At 40.8% G+C, this 21,095-nt stretch overlaps 1 protein-coding gene across 3 annotated transcripts in view; it reads left to right on the top strand.

Annotated features, from left to right (window-relative positions):
• Positions 1-7,786, top strand: part of ZNF800 (zinc finger protein 800) — a 48,798-nt gene extending 41,012 nt beyond the window's left edge. For 2 of the 3 annotated variants that reach the window (XM_036095994.2, XM_036095995.2), the window contains exon 6: positions 4,297-4,599. In XM_036095994.2, coding sequence (XP_035951887.1) covers positions 4,297-4,483 — 187 coding nt within the window. In that variant the 3' untranslated portion in view covers positions 4,484-4,599. Of the gene's footprint in view, positions 1-4,296 lie in introns of all 3 variants that reach the window. The other variant, XM_078059534.1, reaches the window with a different exon arrangement.
• Positions 7,787-21,095: the final 13,309 nt, after the last annotated feature.

The following is a 21,095-nucleotide window of genomic DNA, read 5'->3' as shown; positions in this document are numbered from 1 at the left end:
AGGGAGAAGCAGGCTCCCAAGGAGCAGGGAGCCCGATGCGGGACTCAATCCCAGGACCCTGGGATCATGACCTGAGCCGAAGGCAGACGCTTAACCATCTGAGCCACCCAGGCGCCCTGGCCATTACTTTCTAAGGCTGGCCTTGATTACTGGTTGATCTAGCAAGGTGACTGGGTGCTAGAGAACTGGGTCACTAACCAACCTCCTAGATACTGGTGTGTAAATTCCACAATGCTAGTTTTAAAATTTGCAATGAGAGGTATCAGGCATACTGGTTTCTCATTTTTATGGCTCAGTGTATTTTCTCCAAATAGGCAAGTCTACAATTTACTAAATTATAGTCAGAAGGTTGCTTGATGAGCATTGAATCAGCTCTCAGTGACCAAAATCAGCAAGTTCTGGTAGTATAATGCATTCATCTTTCCCAAGGAATATATTTGCCACTCAGACCAGATGTTCTCAATTCTCAGAGTATCCTTTTTACTAGACTAGGCTGCAGACAGATGGCCAGCTTTTGATTTCTTGATTTTTTTCTTACATAGTTACTATAGATGATCTCCTTTAGCACATTTTTTTCCATTAGAGTTTAATAAAATGGCATTCATATCTGTAAAATAGCCCAGTGCCTGGCATACAATAATTAAATAACTAATATTGATAAGTATAAGTGGTGTTGAGTTCAGGTCACCTTGATACCTGTAACGTCAAAGACAGTATTTTGGGCCATTTCTTTAGATAACTGATCTATTCCATCTTTTACATTTTGAGTTATTTTCATTCCTTATTCTTCAGTTCTTTTAACTCTTTAATTTCATTTATCCTTAATGTTGAATCCATGAGCTAATTAGGACAGTCCTTTTTGGCTCTGAATGATTTTGTTACCATTTTGTTTTTGAGACTGATTCTTTTCAAATTTCAGGTTTTTTGCTCCAAAATACCGCATTCCCCACAGTTTCCCATCTGCAATGTGAATCTATTGAAAGAGATCATCTTCAAGTTACTGTTCAGCTCTAGAATATATATATATAGGTTTATATCTTATTTGAACAGATGATGTCAGTTACAGCCCTTTCCATCTAATCATGCTTACCTTCATTTCAAGCTCTGCTTAAAACCTTTCTCATAGAATGTAAAGTTATTTTGAAAATGGTAGCAGCATCTGGATTCTTAGAATAGCAGGATGGCCATGGAATGGGGAGGCAATGATTGAAAACCCCAGAGGTTATAGGTATGATGATGGTGAATTCAACAGTCAACAATGATATTGCAGCTATGACAAATACACATTTGGCAAATCAAAACTTTTTGTATGAAAATGAGTACAGAAAGGAAAAATTGAGATGAGTCAGTTGGTCACTCCAGCAACAATGAGCATTGTCAGCCTTTCCCTTTTCATCCATCCAGGGATCAGTTATTCTTTTAAGAGTGGCAAAACAGATTTAGGAAAACAGTGGAGACATCGCCACAGCTCTTTCTGGTATTTGTAAAAATACAGATCATGGTGCATTTTTGAAGCTGGTGGTCTCAGAACAACACTTACTGTTGTGGGAGTTCAGAAAGTGGAGAGATCATTTCAGACTGAGATATTCAGGGAAAGCTTGTTAGGAGTGGCTTTGGTCTGGGTCTTGAGGGATGGGCAGTGTTTGAATAGATGAGGGAGAAAACATTTTTTGATGGGTGAAATGCTAAGAATAAAAGCATAGAGGTGAGAAATAATAGTGTATGTTAGGGGAGTGGAGAGTCAAGTAGTTTGGTGCAAAGTTTCTTAAACCATGGTTCATGAAAGAATTGAGGCAGTGTTTCTGTCAAATATCACTTACTTCAGAATTAGAAAAACTTGGTTGTTCAGCATGCAACTGGATGAGATTACTGATGCCTCTCAGTGCATCAAGCTTCACGTTTTCATGTGCTCCCTGATGTCATCAAAGAAGAATTCCATTTTAGGACACTTTTTGGAAATTGGAAAGGCTGTCAACATTTTCAGAACAATTCTCTAATATTCAAATGGAAGAAAAAAATGATAGCCCCCTGAGGGCAGATGTGTGCTCGTCATGTCAGGTACACATCATGGCTTTCCTGCTTTGATGAGGGAAGGAGAGCCACACGTCACTGTGTCTCATTACCGTCTATATCAGCTGCTGTCACCACCTTTCCAAGAGGTATTACCAAGAAAGAGGAACAGAATAGGATGTTTTTCTCTACTAGACAGAAGTCTGCTGCCTTTCAAGAGGTCTTAATTGAATGTGAAAGCAGAGGAAATAATGTTACTTGACTCTAGCTTGAAGGTCTTGGAGGAATTTAGTGTCCCAGTACTGAGGCTGCCTCAACCTGACAAAGCATTCTGTGGAATTCTGCTTTGGTTCTGTGTACCTTTGTGAGTCAAAGATTTCAGTACTTGTTACCATGGAGAAAAAAGTTGCAATTGATTATCGAAGAAGATGTATGTGTTGCTATGTCAAAGACCGTATCGTAATTTCATCTCAATAAGCCAAATCTTGTTGAGATTTACTACTGAGCAGTTAGAAGTTTTTAAATTAAGTTTCTTCAGGAAGCCATCATTTTTCTTTTATGAAAAATAACAATGTGGGGGAGGCATAATCCTTTATAAATAGTTTTTTTAATATATTGCTTATGTTCGGGAAATCAGTTTCCAGTGCAGTGAAATAAAGATGTGTTGTATGCATTTGTGTGCATGTTTCTGGAGGAGAAGTCTGTATCTTGAATCAGAATCTCAGACTGGTCTTTGACTCCCCCGAAAGGTTAAGAACTAATAATTTAGCTAGTGTGGAGACAATGGGATGCTATGTATGAAACTGAGCAAAGGGATGACAGGAAACTAGAAAGCTCATGTAAAGAATGTGAGAAGGAAAGCTTTGGCAGGACTGAGGGGTGATGCAGGGATTCAGATTAGCTCCAGGGTCTGAGTTATTCTCTGAAGGTAATTTTCTAGATAGAGCTTCTCAAATGTAGCAGCCCCCTGTTATCTTCTTTGGTCTTAGTGTCTAAGCACAGTGTCTGAGACAATAGATACTCAAAACTGTCAAATTAAATTGAATCACTGTGGATAATGAAAGTTGGACTACAGCACCCAAAATAAATGCTCTTCTGTTTTATCTGTATTTAATCCTGTTTATGTTAGAACTCATTTGGTGGCAAATAAGGTTTTTGGAGAGAGAATGATTTATAAAAAGCTCAGACAGCCTTCTTTCTGTTCAGGAGCAGTTAATTAACACAGATAGTGACAGACAGTGACAGAGATAGCGAGAGAGCACACAAGCAGGGAGGAGAGGGAGAAGCAGGTTCCTGCTGAGCAGGGAGCCCAACGTGGGGCTCGATCCCAGGACTCTGGGATCATGACCTGAGCCAAAGGCAGATGCTTAAAGGACTGAGCCACCCAGGCGCCCCAGGGATAAACTACTTTGTAATACTCTGATTTACTCAGAACCTTTCTGAAAGGTAAAGTATTTCTGGGGACCATCCATTCATTCTTAAAATCTGATGTCCACCAGTTTACTAAACAATATTATTTTCATAAATTTGAATTGGGATAAAGTTAGAATGGGTACGGAAGAATGGAGTAAATTTTTAAGTTAACTTGTGTTTTTTATTATAAAAATAAAATGTGCTTATTGTATACAATTTGGGAAATATCTCAAGATTACCTGCGGCCTCATCACCTGGAGATGACCCTGTAACATTTTGGGGTGTTTCTCTCCATTATTTTACACATCTGTGGCGTGTTGTGTGTGTATGTACGCACATAAGTATACACCCCTCCACACACACTACAAATGGGGATGAAAACTGATTTTTAATAGCAGGCTAATATCCACTATAAGAAAAAGACCGTAATCGAACCGACATCTTACTATTTCCAGTTTTTCTTTATTTCTTTTTAAATTTTCTTTGCCTTTTGTTTTTGTTGTTTTTTTCTGTTATAGATACTACACTGAACACCCTTTATGGAAATTTTGTATGTATTCATAATTATTCCTTAGGGGAAAATTCTAAAACTAGAATTGCTAGGTCAAAGTATGAAAAAACCTTAAGGGTTTTGATACGTTTCCTTACGTTGCTAACCCCTGGATGAGACTTCAGCTGGATGCTGGTTTCCTCTGACCGACACAGGTTTCTCTCCGGTGTCTGGGACAACCTGTTGGGCGGAAAAGGCGTCGCGCTAAGTTTGGGTTCGCGGCTCCCGGATTAGCTGGGAGGAGCCGGCGCGTGGGTCCCGTTTCTAACCGGCGTGTCTTTGTCTTTCTCCATGGGGACCGCTGCCGCCCGTGCGGGCCGAAGCCTCGGGAAGCCGTCGCCCCGCAGCGCCGCCGCCCTGCGCCCGGCCGCCCCGGGGAGCCGCTGCCCGCCCGCGGGCGCCGTCACCACGCGCCAGGCCGCCGCCAGCTGCCGCGCCAAGCTCCGCGGCGGCGCCGCCCGGGAGCGCCAGCACGCCGCCCGCGGCCTCGGGAAGCCCGCGCCGCCGTGAGCGCCGCCGCCCGGCCACCGGCGGGACTACGCCAGCGCTCCGCACAGCCCGAGTACCTCAGGCGCCCCGCCGCGGCCCGCCTTCTTCCCCGCCCGCCCTCCAGCCCCTCCCGGGCTCTGGGAAGTCCACTCCGACCGCAGCGAACTCCCCGGGCGCTCGGCTGTTCGCACACCTCCCTTTCCCCCTCGCTGTCCTCGAACCTCGTGCACCCCAGAATTCTTGCCCACGCAGCCCCTCGGGAGGACCGTGTGCCTTAGGGCCGGCGGGGCGGGAGGACGGCCTCCTTGCTAGTCGTTGCTGCTCTCGGAGCATTCCTTCCTCATCTTGCCTGCCCAAACCCCGGCTTTTTTGAGAATCTTGTCACTGGACAGTAGCATCCTCTTACCCTCTTGGTAATTTATCAACTTCCTAGGCAGTTTCTTTCATCAGTTCTTCGAAGACTAGCTACCGCTTTAGTCTTCTTCACCGCAAATCCTTATCATCAGCAAGCTAGTTACCCACTCCACCCCCCCATCTGCCAGAAGATTGTTTTAGTGTACAAATCCCCAGTGACTACGGGGTCATCAACACAATCTGGAGTGTGTAATGCATAACTGCGGTTGAACTTGAACTCCAACATCCAGTGTCCTCTTTGTAACTTCATCTCCAATGACCATTTCTTCCCTTCGGAATCAGTCCTTGCCCCCATGGTTCTAGATTGCCATCCCAGGGGATCCGCTCCATTTTGCACTGAAGCCATGCTTCTCCTGGGCCACTCCCAGCCCCTAACTGAGCACAGTGTGGGTATTAGTGATGGCCCGTTCACGTGACAGGCCGGACTCCTCTAAGGAGCGACTTTGTCGTGGGGACTCCTCAGCAGCCTGGCTGAAACTTTCTTAGAACTGTGCTGCATGCAGTCTAAGGCTCTTCTTGCTTAACCCCCCTGTCCTTTTGTAGTGTCAGACTTGCATTATGGTGTGAAGGCCTCCCCCTCCCTGCTTCTGTTCCCTTACCTTTTTCCTTAACAGATGTTCCCTCAATAAAACTCTTGCTAGTTGAACTCTGCCTTGGTGTCTGCTTCTAGAAGGACCAGAGATAACACCTTATCAGACATTCCACTCCAATCACCATCTTCCTATCCTTCTGGATCCCTCATTTACTGACAGCTAATTCATTAACCTCATTTTCCCCACTATCAGCCCCTGTTTTAGATTCACTTCCTTCCTTGTCTAGCCTAGATGCCACGGTCCATCATTGTAATCATCCTCCTTGAAATACAGTGCTCTCAGCAGTCTTGAACCTCAATTTCTTCCAATTTACTTGCCTGCTAAAATCCCAACTCTGGATCAACTTTACTATCTGCCTTCCATGGGCTTGATTGGGACAACTGAACATTTTCCTCAAGAAAATCACACAGTGCAGTCAATTAGTTTCACTTCTAACTTGTTATTTCCAACCTCAAATTGGTGCTATTGTTCCTAGGGAGCCTCAGATTCCCACTAAAACTGATAAACCTTTTCATCTCTCCTCATATTTTTCTGATCCCCTCCTGCCTATTTACATTAAATTTCCCTTGGAAAATAGAAGATATTACATAAAAACTTCTTCATCTTCCCACCATCAGACACACACACCCCCTCCGTCCTCTCACCCCCAACCCAGCTACCTTGGTAACCATCTCCTTCATTTTGGTGACTATGGAGGAAGTTTCAAAGGCCAGCCCCTCTTGTGCTCTGGATCCCATTTCCTGTCGCCTTTCTGGGGACATTTTTCTCCTTAGATTTTCCCCTTTCTCTTGTCTGCATCATCAATCTCTGTCTTGAATGGATCATTCTCATCAGCCTGCGGACATGTTCCAGTATCCCCCCATCTAAACCACATCTTTCCCATCTGTTAGCCATTTCTCAGCTCTCCTTCATAACTAAACTTTTCTTTGGAGTTATATATTGTCTTAATTTTCTAATCTTCCAATTACTTTTCAGTCCACAATGTGACTCCCCCGCCACCACCAGCATTGCAAGTGTCCTTGTTAAGGTCACCAGTCACTTTCATATTACCCTATCCAAGAGGATACTTTTCTGTCCTCACCTTGACCACTCTCTGCTTCTTTAAATGTTCTCCCTTCATATCCAAGACACTGTTCTGTCCTGGTCTTCCTCCTCCTCCACTGATCAGTGTTAGACTCCTTCTGCCTATCTTTGAGAAGTTGAGATTTCTCACCTCTACTCAGGTCCCCCCCTTTTTTTTCCAGGTACTTCTTATCAGTTTCCATGGATTTAAGTACCATCTTTATGCTGAAGGGTTTCAAATTTGTTTCCTTCCTTGACCTTTAAGTTCTAGACCCACATATCTAATTGCTTGCTTAATATCCTCGTTTGGATGAGTCAGATCTTTCAAACTTAACATGTCCCAAATCTAATTCCTCATTCTTATCCCAAAGCTGTTTCCCCCCTTCTCTATTACAGTAAATAGCACCACCATCCTACCAGTTGTTCAAGCTAGAAACCTAAGAGTCATCCTTGATTCTTTTGATGACCTCTTTTTTTTACATCAAATAGACCAGCATAATCTATTAGTTTTATCTCCAAAATATACCTTTAATCTGTCTGCTTCTTTCCATTTCCAATGCTATCACTTAATCCTGATGAGTATTTTTTCTCACTTGATTACTGTGACAGCCAGTCCTACCTATTCTCTCTGCTTCTACTCTTGACCCATGACCCACTTCTGTACATTCCTGATACAGTGGCAACAACGACTGTAAATGGAAATGAGTAACTTGTTGCTCATAGGATAAAATCTAACACCCCCACATGGCTTACACAGTCCTGTACAAACTGATGCTTCTTGTTCTCTCCATCCCCATCCAAGTTCACCTCTTTATTGCTCACTGTGATGCAGCCACACTGGTTCCTCCAACATGCCGAGATCTTTTCTGTACCTCAGGGGCTTAGTAAATGTTATCTCTGCTTAATCTGCTCTCCTTGGCTATCCTTTATATAAGGCTTAAATACATCTTGAGAAAGGCCTGCCCAGAGCATTGATTGAAAGTAGTCCTCACCACTCTTTTCCCATTTGCTATCTCGGTTCTTTGTTTTCTTCATTACTCAATCCTTTATCTCAATTTGTAACTTTATTTATTTGTTTATTTACTTTTTATATGTATGTCTGTTTCTCATACTGGAATGAATGAGGGAAGAGACTGTGTCTGGATGTCTAGATTCTTTAACATTGTATTTCTAGCCCCTAGCACAATACTTGGCACATATTAGATGCACAATAAATACCTGTTGAAGGAATGAATAAACACATTTGCTAATTTTCTGTTGGGAGTTCACTTTTTATTGATTTATAAGAGCTCTTTATATATTAAACCCATCAACCATTTGTTCTATATGCTGCAGACATTTTGCCCCTTGTCATATATGTACAAATTTAATTCATGATGTCTTTGATATATAGAAATATTACATTTTACATTTAGATAAATCTCTTCCATGATTTCTGCTTTTGGTAATATGTTTAGAAAAGTCTTCTCCATCTCAATGTTATATAAATATTTGTTTGTGTTTTCTTTTCTTTTAATTTTTTAAGATTTAAATCTTTACTCCAAATGGAATTTATTTTTGATATAGATGTGATTAAGGCTCTAAATATTTATTTAGTTGTTGCATCATCATTTATTGAAAACTCCCTCTTCCACTGTTTTAAACCACATTACCAAATATTAAATTTTTACATATACTTGGAGTGCTTTCTGGATTTATTGTCTGTTGGTTGGTTGGTATCCTTCTCTATTCCTGAACCATGCTGTTTTAATTACTGTCATTTTATAATTTGCCTTATTATGTGGTTAACTTTTTAATGGGGCAAACGTTACTCTGGGGCAAACATTATTCTTCTTTTTCAAAATATTTTCAGCTGTATTTGCGTTTATTCTTTCAGATAAACTTTAGTTATATTTCAGTCAAACTCCAAAAGAAATTCTATTGGCATTTTGTTTAGAATTGCTTCAATGTTATAAGTTAATTGGAGGAGAGTTGCCATCTTTGTAATATTAATTTTCCCATTCAAGAACTTGTCACATGTCAAGGTTGTTGAAGGCTTCCTGTATATTCCTCAGTAAATTTGTGGGTCCTGCATATTTCTTGTTAATTATATTATTAGATATTGCCATATCTTTGTTGGGATCATTTTCTCATTATGTTTTATAACTAGTTGCTCCTTGTAGGCTCAAGCTATTGATTTTTGGTAACTTTTCTGAACTCCTCCATTAATCCTCCTAGTTGATTCTCTTCTTCTAAGTAGACAATCATTTGAAGTGTAATTAATGATAATTTTCTCTTTTCCTTTACAATATTTATACCTCATATATTAAATAAGTGATGGTATTAATTTTGCTCTTATTCCTGACTTTTGGGGAATGTCATTAATATTTCATCAGCTTTTAATGTTAGCTGTTGGACCGAAATAGAGGTCTCTATCTGGTTAAGGAAGTGGTTTCCTGGTTCACATATATTAAGCATTTTACTGGAAGTTGTTGAAGTATATTAAACATATCTGGGAAACTAGAGATGATTTTATGGTTTTACTTCCTTGACCTATTATTACAACAGATCATATTAATAGATTTCTCAATGTTAGATTATTTCTGCATGAGATACATCCTATTTCATTATGGTGGGTCTCTTCCTCTTTCAGTATAATATAATAATGTTGAATTCAGCTCCTTACATTTTATGTAGGATAATTGCATTTATATTCATGAATAAGATTGGATGGTAGTTTTACATTTTTTAATTCTATTTTTATCATCTTCAAAAAATCATGTTCTATGTTCTAGATTAGTATAGAGTATAGGAATAGCTTTTTTGAGGATTTGGAGGAACTCACTCATAGCACTGTTTAGGCTCCAAGCTTTTTTTCAGGGTAGGTGAGTGGGGGATTAATTTCTGAAAACATTAAAGTTTTCTTCCATGACTTTGGCCTAGACAGGTTAACTACTGTTTCTTGGGTATCAATTTAAAAGATAATATTTTAAAAGAAAATCATGCATTTTCATAGAATTTAAAAATGTATTAGCAGACTTTTACATATAATCATCTTATAATTAAAAATATTTTTCTCTATATTTATAGTTATAGCTCCTTTCTCATTTCTAATTTTTTGGTTGCATTTTTCTTTCTTTTATTAGACTTGCCAGTCTTTTAAAAGAACAACACTTAGCTATTTCATAAATTCTATTTTGTCTATTTTTTACATCACTAATGTAACTTTTACTCTTTATTCCTTCTTTACTCTTTTCTTAAGTTTATTTTGTTTTCTGAATGTTTCTTTGTAATTGATGACTTAGTTCATTTATTTTTATTTCTTTCTTATTTAATAATAGGACACATAAGGCTATAAATTTACCTGTGAGAACAGCTTTGACTGCATCTCAAAAGTTTTGGTATGTAGTCTCTTAATTGTTGCTATTTTAAAATAATGGATTACAGTTGCTGTTTTTATTTCATTTTTGACTGGTGTTATTTAGGATAGTGTTGTGAGGTTTTGTTTTTGTGAATCCTGATTTCCTTTTAATAAAGAATAAATTTATTAATATTTATGTTGCTATTTTAATAAAGAGCTAACTTTGTTTGGAAAAAGTGAAGGTATCTGTGAAGTGGTCTTATCTGAAGTTATATGCAAGCATTACCTAGAGTTTCTTCTTACAAGATCCCCCCAGAAACATCAACCAGTGGTGTCCATACTAATTACTGACAACAGGGATTTTACACACTAATACCAATAATTTACTGAAATTGTGATTTCTATATAATGTCCTAGATGCTCATGTAAAAGGCAAGAAAGAGCTTTAAAAATGTTTATTGCATCCGAAATCCTCAGATAATATGGAACTTAAATGATCATCTAATAATTAGAAAAACTCATTATCAACATTTATGAACTCAGGAAGGATTTGAAAACTGTGAACATGAACTTTGTCAAAAAATTTTGGCATTAAAAACAATTTTTCTTTAGACTTGGAAAAAGTAATTTTAAAAAATTTATTTTTATAATTACGAATGTGATTTATGTACATAAATAAAATAAAAATTATCTGTAACTCTATCACTCAGAAAAAACAGTTAACATTTTGTTATATTTTCTTCTAGGACTGTTTCTGTACATTGCTCTTTCTTTCTTTTTGATAGAATTAGGATCATATTCTTTTGATCTTGGTTTTGTGTCCTCACTTATTATTTGTGAGAATTTCCCTATGAAATAGGAACTGAAGATGATTGGGGATTAATTTATTTCACTGTTAGCAGTAAGGATTGGCGTCTTCCTGTGGTGGTTTCTACTGCTTAGACTGCTTGCTTTTCCAGCATGGTCCGTGAAGACTCTCCTGGTAATCTTCCATGTAATTTCTTTGTTTCTTGAACTAGAATGAGTAGTTTCTGTCACTTGCACTCAAGAACTCTGACTGATACAGGGTTTTGTTTTATTTGATTGATAGCATTTTCAGAATTCTTGTGTTAAAAGAAATATGCGGGGCGCCTGGGTGGCTCAGTTGGTTAAGCGACTGCCTTCGGCTCAGGTCATGATCCTGGAGTCCCTGGATCAAGTCCCGCATCGGGCTCCCTGCTCGGCAGGGAGTCTGCTTCTCCCTCTGACCCTCCCCCTCTCATGTGCTCTCTCTCATTCTCTCTCTCTCAAATAAATAAATAAAATCTTTAAAAAAGAAAAAAAAAAGAAATACGCATGTGTGTGCAGGCATGTGCGCATGCACACACACACAAACACACACACTCACACCCATGCACATTTGGGGAATATTGTCTATTTTATTGGCCTGTCTGGAGGCTCCCAGACCAAATTCTCATACTGAAGGTTCTGAGAAGTTCTACATTAAAGAAAAAGGTTTGCTTTAAAAATATTTCAAACACTTCATTATGGAATACATTTTTTTCATAGAACTGTTAATATTTTTTATAAAACCTTAGGAAATACTGATTTTATTTATTAGCTTAGCAATGTTTTGATGGCCCTTTCTCTTGGCTTCCACACAGCAGTTATATTTAATTAGTATGTGTAGTATAACTCTCAATTGAGTTAGCATAAAAAACAAGTTTATTATTGTGTACTAAGGCAGTAGTCTGAGCAGGGTCTGAGGATCTTATCTCAAGATTGCCCTCAGACCCAGGTAAGAGAGGCCTCTGCTTTGGGCCCCATGCTTTACAGGACCCTGCTCTGTCACTTGTTCAGTTACTCTTAACTTTGCCAGGACAAAGAGTCTGGGGGAGCTAAGGGTATATGCCCACCTGGACCCTGAGTCCTCTTCTGCAGGCTACATTCTGGGTGCCTATAACCCAAAAGTCTCAGTCCACACAGCCTTGCTGTCTGGAGCCTCTTCAGGTCCATCCTTTTGTGCCATCAGTTAAACACCTGTAGGCCCAAAAAGCAGCCAAAGGGTGGTATTTGCAAGGGTGTGGACACAGCTTGGTTCTGCAGGCTGGAGAGTCCACACAGGTGCATGTGAGGCCCCTCACGGTGTGCGATACACCTCGGGGTGTGAGACAGGGACCAGTTATGACTAGGCCACCATGCTCCAGCATGGGACTCTGAGGAATCCAGGAATTCTTAACTTAAATGTAACCTTCTAGGAAATTATGAAGATATATGTCTTAGCATAGAACAATAGGACTCATTTAATAGTTTGTTGGTTTGTTTTGTAACTTTGGAAATATTTGGATGTCTGAGACATAAGTCTCCATTTTACTCTTGCCTGGCCCCTGCAAATATTGGGGTCAGATTGGTGCTCGGAGGGCTAGAAGCAAAAGTTGTAATCCTGGGGGCAGTGGCACATTGGGGAAGTCTTGGCACCTCAGAGGAAAGTGGCCACGGAGTGCCACTAGGGTGACGGAACCCTGGGTGCCATGACTTTCAGCCTGATGCAGCCCTAAAGCTTGGCATGAAGCACTGGAGCCTCTGTCTTTGAATGAACCACAAGCTGGACAGTGAGTATCTCAGTAGTGAGCGTAGGCAAGTGTGTCGAAGGATGGAATTTCAGGTGCTTTGGATCTTGGTAGAAAGGTAATTATTGGATAGGGGAGGGAAAAAATCTTATTGCTTCCCTTACATCAGTGGCTCTCAGCTGGGGCACTTTTGCCCACCCAGCAGACATTTGGCAGTATCTGGAGACATTTTTGGTTGTCACAACTGGGGGTGGGAGTGCTGGGGTTAAAGGTGAGGGATGCCGCTAAAAATCCCATAATGCACAGGACATCCCTCCCGCCTCCCAACAAAAAATTTATCCAGCTCAATAGGCAATATTGCTGAGGTTGAGAAACCCTGCCTTAAATCATTACAATGGTGGCTCTGTATTAAGACTTGTCCTATAGCTAAGAATTACATAATTATTAGGTTGAACAATTATGACTCAAGGGACAAAACCATAAAGTGACTTCTATTATTGTCAGCTTTCCCTTTACAATGGTTCTGTGGGGCTTGTTCTTGTTCTGGCCTTGGATAAGAACTTGGACAGTCATCATGAATTTTCCGTTCACTTTTATACAACGAAAATAGTCCTATATTCATTTTAAACCACAAAGTACATTCTCAATTCAGTAATTAAAGTGTCTAGCCCCTTGTAATAATCAGTAATCCAAGCTTGATTTCAAGTTGAGCCCTCCCCTAACACCTTCCCTAAAGGCTGTGGTGGAGCAAGAGGGTATGGCAGGCTTCTTCCCCTTTTCCAGGCTTGGTGCTTTCTCCTAGCTAGCCCAACCTCTGGGGTTGGTGCATGGGGAGTGAAGAGGGGGAGGGGGCCAGGAAAGTTCATAATGAGTTGAGAGTGTCATGAGTTGGTGTGGAATTTCCTGGGCCTGGCATGTGTTTAGTTGATTCTAGCTCCTTGGATATTTCTAGGGGCCTCTCACCTAGAATTCCCTTCTGTGAGTCATGCACTCTCCCCTCGCACAGGGCTTCTTGAAAAGCTATCCGTGGTGAAGAACCAGGATTTGGGGGTGTGGGAAAGGAAGGGAAAGGGAACAATAGTTTCCAATTATTTCCAATCTGCTGAGGATGGAGGGTTTTGAAAATATACAATAAAAATGAATTGCTAGTAAAATAAAATGTAAGAAAAAAGACATACAAAATGAAAGAAAGACATAGAAAATACAAACACATGTTTTAAATGACCACATTCTACAGACATTAAGTTACTCTGTCAAACTGCTATACAATTTTCTAAAAGCTTACTTTCAATTTCTGTACTTTTACAACATTGTAGACCAGTAGCAAGCAGTCTGTGGATCAGCCCCACTTCTCAGACTGCTGAGCACCGATCTAGCTCATTGCTTGCTTTTTCCCTAGTTGCCTGAGAGATGGCTTCATTTGGTTTCCCTCCTCTGAGGCATGGCTGCTCCTCACACTGCCTGAATATCCTTCCTCTCTCATTCACATTGCCCATATCATTTGGTCAATGGAAAACATTAAGGCATCCCTTGCTCCGACATGGTCCCGGAGCGCAGATTACCCAGTGGGGCTGCCCCTTCCGGTTCACCCTCCCAGCTGCTAGCCAGCAGGTACTCTCCAGGTGTGGTCAGCAGAATAATGACACCCCTCCCCCCCGCCAAGACCTCCATGCCTAGTCCCCAGAATTCATGAATGTGACGTTACATGGCAAAAAGTGTTGGGCAAAGGGATGTGATTAAGTTAAGGATTTTATTTTTTAAAAAGATTTATTTATTTATTTGAGAGAGAGAGAGAGAGCGTACGCACAAGTGTTGGGGGTGGGGGAGAGGTAGAGGGAGAGGGAAGAGAATCTCAAGCAGACTCGGTGCTCAGCATGGAGCCTGTTGTGGGGCTAGATCTCAGGATCCTGAGATCACCACCTGAGCCGAAACCCAGAGTCAGATGCCTAACTGACTGTGCCACCCAGGCACCCCTAAATTACTGATTTTGAAATGGAGAGATTATCTTGGATTCTCCAGGTGGGCCCAGTGTAATCATAGGGATCGTTATAAGTGAAAGAGGGGGCAGGAGAGCAAGATGTGATGGCAGAAGCAGAGGTTGGAGTAATGCACCCACATATGTGGGCAACCTCTGGCAGGTGGAAGAAGAAGGAAATGGATTCTCCTCTACAGCCTCCAGAAGGAACGCAGCCCCACCAACACCTTGATTTTAGGCTGAGACTTCTTACCTCCAGAAAGGTAAGGTAATAAATTTGTGTCATTTTAATCCACGAAATTTGTGATAATTTGTTACAGTAGTCGTGGAAACTAAGCAAGAGTGAGACCCCAGCTCACTGTAGCCCCAAACTTGGGTGCTCTGTTCAAGTACCTCCCTTTTGATTTGCTTTGAGTCAGATTTCAGTTTCATTTTTTTTTTTAAGATTTTATTTATTTATTTGACAGAGAGAGGCACAGCGAGAGAGGGAAAACAAGCAGGGGCAGTGGGAGAGGGAGAAGCAGGCTTCCCGCCCAGCAGGGAGCCCGATGTGGGGCTCCATCCCAGGACCCTGGGATCCTGCATGACCTGAGCCGAAGGCAGACATTTAATGACTGAGCCACCCAGGCACCCCTCAGTTTCATTTTTAAGCAGCACAGTGCTTGGCTGCTTGGTGGAACTGCCCTTTAAGCAGTTTCATTGCTTGTTTGTGAAAGAAACCAAAAAACCAAAAAACCAAAAAAAAAAATTAAAGTCTCAACTTTGATGGCAGGGCTTAATGACCCGTTTATCCCTTTTGAGCTGAATGAAAAATATTCCCCAAATTATAAACCTTAAATTTGCAATTTTACTTCTATTCCACTCTTTAACAGCATTCATTGTTTCTAACTAAGAGGGATATGAAATTAGCAATTTAATTTATTTGATCGCTTTGATGATTTTCTTTTATACTTTCCTTTCATTCAAATACTGTAAAGTGCCTTGTAGAAATCAGACTTCATGCAAATAATTAATTCTCCTTTGTAGGCTTTTGCTTGTAGTGTTAGCAGAAACCTGAAAATGATATATGCAAACCCAAAATTCTTAGGATAAAACAACACTTAAAAGCCCTTGCTATTGTTTTACTCGCTCAACTTTTTGCTATTCTATGATATATGATTATTCATCACTGTGCAGAATAAATCAAACACAATGGCCCTAATGCTGATCTTCTGAAGGCACTTTGGCTATTACGTGGTTCCATTTTTTAATTGGAAGTTCTGTATTTAATAAAGTTGGACTGAGTTTCAGAAAGAACAGTGAGGCTAAGACTTCAAGTTCACAGCCCTCAGAAAAGTTCCTATTCATACTTCATAATTTAGATATTTGCTGACTATTTAGAATGTAAGACAGTGCATTAAATTCAATAGAACGTCAGAAATTATTTCTCTTGATTAATTGCCCAGGAAATATCTTTAGGTAATTGGGTGATTATCCTCTTGAATATCACTATTTCCAGGAGCTGCCCGTGTCAGCACCATAGCATATGTATAAAATCAAGAAACCAAAGGAAGAAGTAGATATGTAACTTGAGAAAATCCATTATGAAAGAACTGATCTTCCGGCTGATGTGAATGCTTTCGAATAATCAAACTGTTAAAACATGTTATGCTTTCTTTAAAATTTTTTCTTCAAGTGCTCTAGGTTCTTGTGTAATTTGAAAGCGATAAAGGAACTAAAAGAGGAGAAATGGTTTGCTTTTGGACTGTCACTGTTCTGGGGCCCCCATCAAAGAAACACAGTTCGTTTTGATTGAACAAGTTAATAGAAATGAATGAAGAGAATTTAATTGGAAATGGAAAGAGTGTGGTTAGGATAAGGAAAAGATTGGGACATGGATCTGACATCTAATACTTTTGGCCACAGACACTAATTTTATCTTTTGATGCTGACTTCTTGGTTATGAATAAAATGGAATCCATGGGACTCATTTAACTCTGTGTTCTTGGAAAACGTAAGTTAATAAAAGCAAAATGCTTACAGTATAATTGGGCATTGAAAGTCCAGCTACATTACATATTATGGTTAAAGATAGAAAGAAGGCTAATGTTGACGGTTGGAAAAGACAAACTGAAACCTTGAATTCATCAGTTAGGGTACTATGTGTACTTCTCTTTTCAAGACTAATCTTTTACTTGTTTTAGGTAAGAGTTTTTCCTTTAATTATTAGAAACGTGGAGTAATTGATAATGCATTTAAATATCTACTTATAGATTAGAACTTTGCATCCTTTTATTGCAGAAATGCAAGTCATCAATACTTCTCTAGGCTGAGACCAGAAACCACATTCTAAGTCATCCCTTAAATTAAAAAAAAAAAATTCTCTTTCTCATTAGATGAATAAGTGTAACTCTAATTGAGGCCCACTGTTAATTGTCAGCAACATACATTGGTATTACCCTTTAAGTTTCCGCCAAATTAACTTTGTCCCCATTTTGGCTGTATTACAAAAGGGAGAATTTTATTTATTTATGTATTTTTTAAAGGTTACATTTATTTATTTGAGAGAGAGAAAGAGAGAAAATAAGCAGCGGGGAGGAGAAGAGGGAGTGGGAGAGGGAGAAGCAGGCTCCCCGCTGAGCAAGGAGCCCGATGCGGGGCTCCATCCCAGGACCCTGGGATCGTGACCTGAGCTGAAGGCAGATGCTTAACCGACTGAGCCACCCGGGCGCCCACAAAAGAGAGAATTTTAAAGATAATTGTCCCTTGTGTGTGAAAGTGATCCCTGAAATGACAGCTGAATCCACTGTCTCCAGAGAGTGCGTAGGCTCTGAGGAGATAAGCCCTGGTACTTTCTGGAGGCGGCTTGCTCCTCAGCATAGTCCATCCATTTCTAGATGAGTGTTTGTTTTGCACTTGACCCGCGGACTCTGGGGGCGGGGGTGAGATGTAGCGTCACCGGCCTTCCGCGCCATCACTGTGTTTTATCCAGTCCTCTCATCCATCAAGGGACGTACGTTGTTGATGCTACATGTTGAGTTTAATTTAAACAAAAGACATTTAAAACTGTCTCCAGAAACCTTCTCTTTTGCCGTACTGCAAAGCCCGCGGGTCTGTCTCAAGCCACGGATATGCGAGGACAGGCTTCGTTACAGTTGTCAAGAGACACGAGGTGACAGAAGAAGGAGGAGGGGGACGTGTGATGGTCGGGCCGGGAGCACTCGGCCATCCAGGCTGAGAGCCAGTGCGCCTCAGGCAAGGGCGGGCGACAGTTTGCGGACCCACCGGAGGCTTACTCTGCCAGATCGCCTGTGCCTGAGTAAGAGGATGCGGGCGTCTGTGCGGCTCCGCTCACGAACTTGTCGGGTCTTGTGGAGGTCGGCTTCCAGGCCATGCTGCGGCACGATGCGCGCCGTGGACAAGTTCTGTGAAGGCCCAGCGAGGTGCACGTGACTGGGGAGGACAGGCCTGTGGGAAGCGCTGATGGGCAGCCTGCTGCCTTCACGGGCTGGGCAGATGTGCACCTGGCCAGGCTCCTTTGGGAACAGTTTTTGGGACTGTGAGGGGGCCGAGGATGTGGGGTTTTTCTATCCCTCCTAGGCAGCCAAAGTTCCCTGGTTGACAATCCAGAAGGCAGTAAATCCCACATGGTCAATGTGTTATGGGTTGGATGCTTTTTCAGAAATAATTATTTCAATACTTAAAGAAAAATGTAAGCCCAGGCTTGATGGAAGAGCTATCTGAGAAAGTTCATGCTGTTATGTGAAAGAATTCAGGCTATAATAAGAAACTTAAGAGAGTTTAAAAGAAAAGATAGAATTGTCTTAAAATATGCCTTGTCTGGAAGAAAGATCAGGTTGCTCTGAAGGTGGCCAGCTTCCTCAGGGCTCAGGAATAGGCCTAAAACTGACCAGTACAATCTCAATTCTTCATGAGATTTTTTTTGGTTAAGACAATAAATTTACTGGTCAAGAAAAAAAAAATTCCTCAAAAACATTACTCCATGATTCAGCATTGAAAAGTTACATACAAAGAAAGGAACAGAGCAATTGGACATACACTTGATATCAGGGAATTGGGTATTTATTGTTAGAGGGATAACTGCAATTCTATACTTTCATACAAAGTAAAACCAAATGCTCTCAGGTACCTAAGAAACATACTTAAGAAAGCAAGTAGACAAAGCTATGGTATGTTTCTTCTTTTGATATGAGCAAAAGGACTACCCATTGTAAGCATGCAAAACCCCTGAAGGCAGAAGAATTTGTCACATCCCCTGGACTAGGTGATGGAATTTTAAGGTGATGGGAGAAGCTGCTGGGATCAGTCAGGCCCGGTGCAGGTCTGTTGTTAAGTCATCAAACATGAATTTATCAGAAACTTTCTGCTACCTATGAGTAGAAATTCCTTAAGTTCCAGCCATTTGTGATTTTATTGAGGGAGAAAATTAAAGTATGAGTTAAGTCAAAGTGGTTAGTAAGTGCTAATAAAACCCTGGTGTTCCTTGACCTGTCTCAAAATTATTCTGTTATTGCAAAGGTGCTAGAAAAGATCAAGATCAGGTGAGCACAGGTTTCTGGACACCTGTCTCTAAGGATAAAAATAATTCTTTCAATAAGTATAAAATATAAATTCCAAATGGTAAGAGAGCAGTGTTATTTATTTTTTAGGAGTACATAAAAGAGTGGCATTTTAGGTTCCATGAAACACATTAGTTCTTCTGGAATCCTGAGTCTAGCACAGCACCGGGCACCCTGGGGGTGCCCAGTAGGAGGTACCTGGCTGACTGGAAGGATGAATGGCAGTGGGCCCTGGCACTGGTCATATTTCTCATGGGCACTCAGATGGGTTAGCCGTGGCTCTGTGGACTCCCATTAAGTTTAGAATTTGCTCCAGTTATTCCACATACTAACCAAAGAGGGCTCATGTGCTTCGTGGGAGGAGACTTGGTTATGCAGAAGAAGGGAGAGACAATAGCTCTGAATGTGAAATCTTCTTCTGTTCTAGCACTAGCCTTGGGATGCGGTAGAGCGGAGCACGTTACAACCGTGGGCTTTACAGTCAGGAGGCATTTACAGCCGGTACCGCTGACTCGGTGTGTGGCCTTGATGGAGTTACTGAGTCCCAGTAGTTTCCTGAAGAAAATGATAATAATAAAGGAAGTCCTATGCAATGGGGTCGTGTGCTTAGCACAGCAGCTGGCACATAATAAGTGCCCAGTGAATGCTATTACGAGTTTCAGGTAAAGACAAAAGGAATTATTGGTTCTCTTCTTTAAATTATGGGAGAGGAAAATGGATGGGAAATTATGTGAATACTTGTGATGAGCACCGGGTGTTGTACGAAGTGTTGAACCACTAAATTATACACCTGAAGCTAATACTACACTGTATGTTAACGAACTAGAATTTGAATAAAAACTTTAAAAACCCTAATAAACAAACAAACAAACAAAAGAAAATTATGTGAATACATTTTGGCCACAAGAAGAGCTAAAATTATAAAAACTGGCAACACCAAATGTTGGTGAGCAGATGGAGAAACCAGAGCTCGCTTACGTTCATTGTTGCTGGAGGTGTAAAGTCGGAGAATGACTTTGGAAAAAAGTCTGGCAGTTTCTCATAAAACTAAACATTACATCTACCCAATGACCTGGAAATTTTACTGCTAAGTCTTTACCTAAGGGAAATGAATATGTCTACCCAAAGGCTTGTACAAGTATCTTCATATCAGCTTTATTCATAATAGCTCAATATGGGAAATATCTGAGATGTTCTCAAGAGGAGAATGGACAAACCATGGTATCTAGCATATAACATACAATGGAACACTACTTAGCAGTAAAAAGGAATGGACTTTGAGTGCTCATGGAGACATGCATGAATCTCAGAAATACCATCCTGAGAAAGAGAAGCTTTACACGAAAGAACACGTCAAGTATGATTCCATTTTGAAAAAGTTTTAGAATAGGCAAAACTGATCCATGTTGTGAAAAAAATTAGAACAGTGGTTGCCTCTGGTGTGGGGGCTAGGTATTGACTGGAGAGAAGCCTGAGGGCGCTCTCTGTGATGATGCGAGTGTTCTAGACCCTGCCAGGGGTTTGGGTTAGACAGGTGTGTGCATTTGTCAATGTACAATAAGTGAACTAAAATGTACGCATTTCACTGTATGTAAGCTTTATACCAAAAAGAGAAAAGAACTATAAACAAGTATTGAGCTCTAGTTGATGGTATGCGGGCTGATGTGTTTAAGAGCGAAGTATACTAATGTCTGCAATTTTGACATGCATCAAGACAGTGATGAATGGGTAGAGGGATGGAGAGATGGATCCGTATGCTTTAACGCAAATGCAGTTAAAACGTTCATTGTCAGATGTAGCTGGGAGGATACAGGTGTATCGTGTGCAATTATTTCAGCTTTTCTGTATGTTTGAAAATTTCATAACAAAAGGACAGGAAAACATGGCATATTTACACTTGCGTAGTGGGCATGTTCCTCTTCCTGGAGCAGGGAGATCAGGGCATTCATCCTCCAGTTAGAACTGGTACTGGTTAGCTTTCCTTCTTCTCCCAAAGTGTTGTTCTACTTGCAGTTCTTTGTTTTCAGAGTTTGATTTCTGGATATTTCCTACGCACTCTGCAGCATTCGAATGTTCTGGATCGTTTTGGCCTCTTCTCAGCTGTTACTGATGGCAGTTCCTTGGGCCACTCAAATGCCTGT

The sequence above is a fragment of the Halichoerus grypus genome, chromosome 12 (genome assembly GCF_964656455.1).
Source record: "Halichoerus grypus chromosome 12, mHalGry1.hap1.1, whole genome shotgun sequence".
Taxonomy (NCBI): domain Eukaryota; kingdom Metazoa; phylum Chordata; class Mammalia; order Carnivora; family Phocidae; genus Halichoerus; species Halichoerus grypus.
Note: the sequence above shows the minus strand (reverse complement) of the source record. Positions and strands in the feature narration are given on the sequence as shown.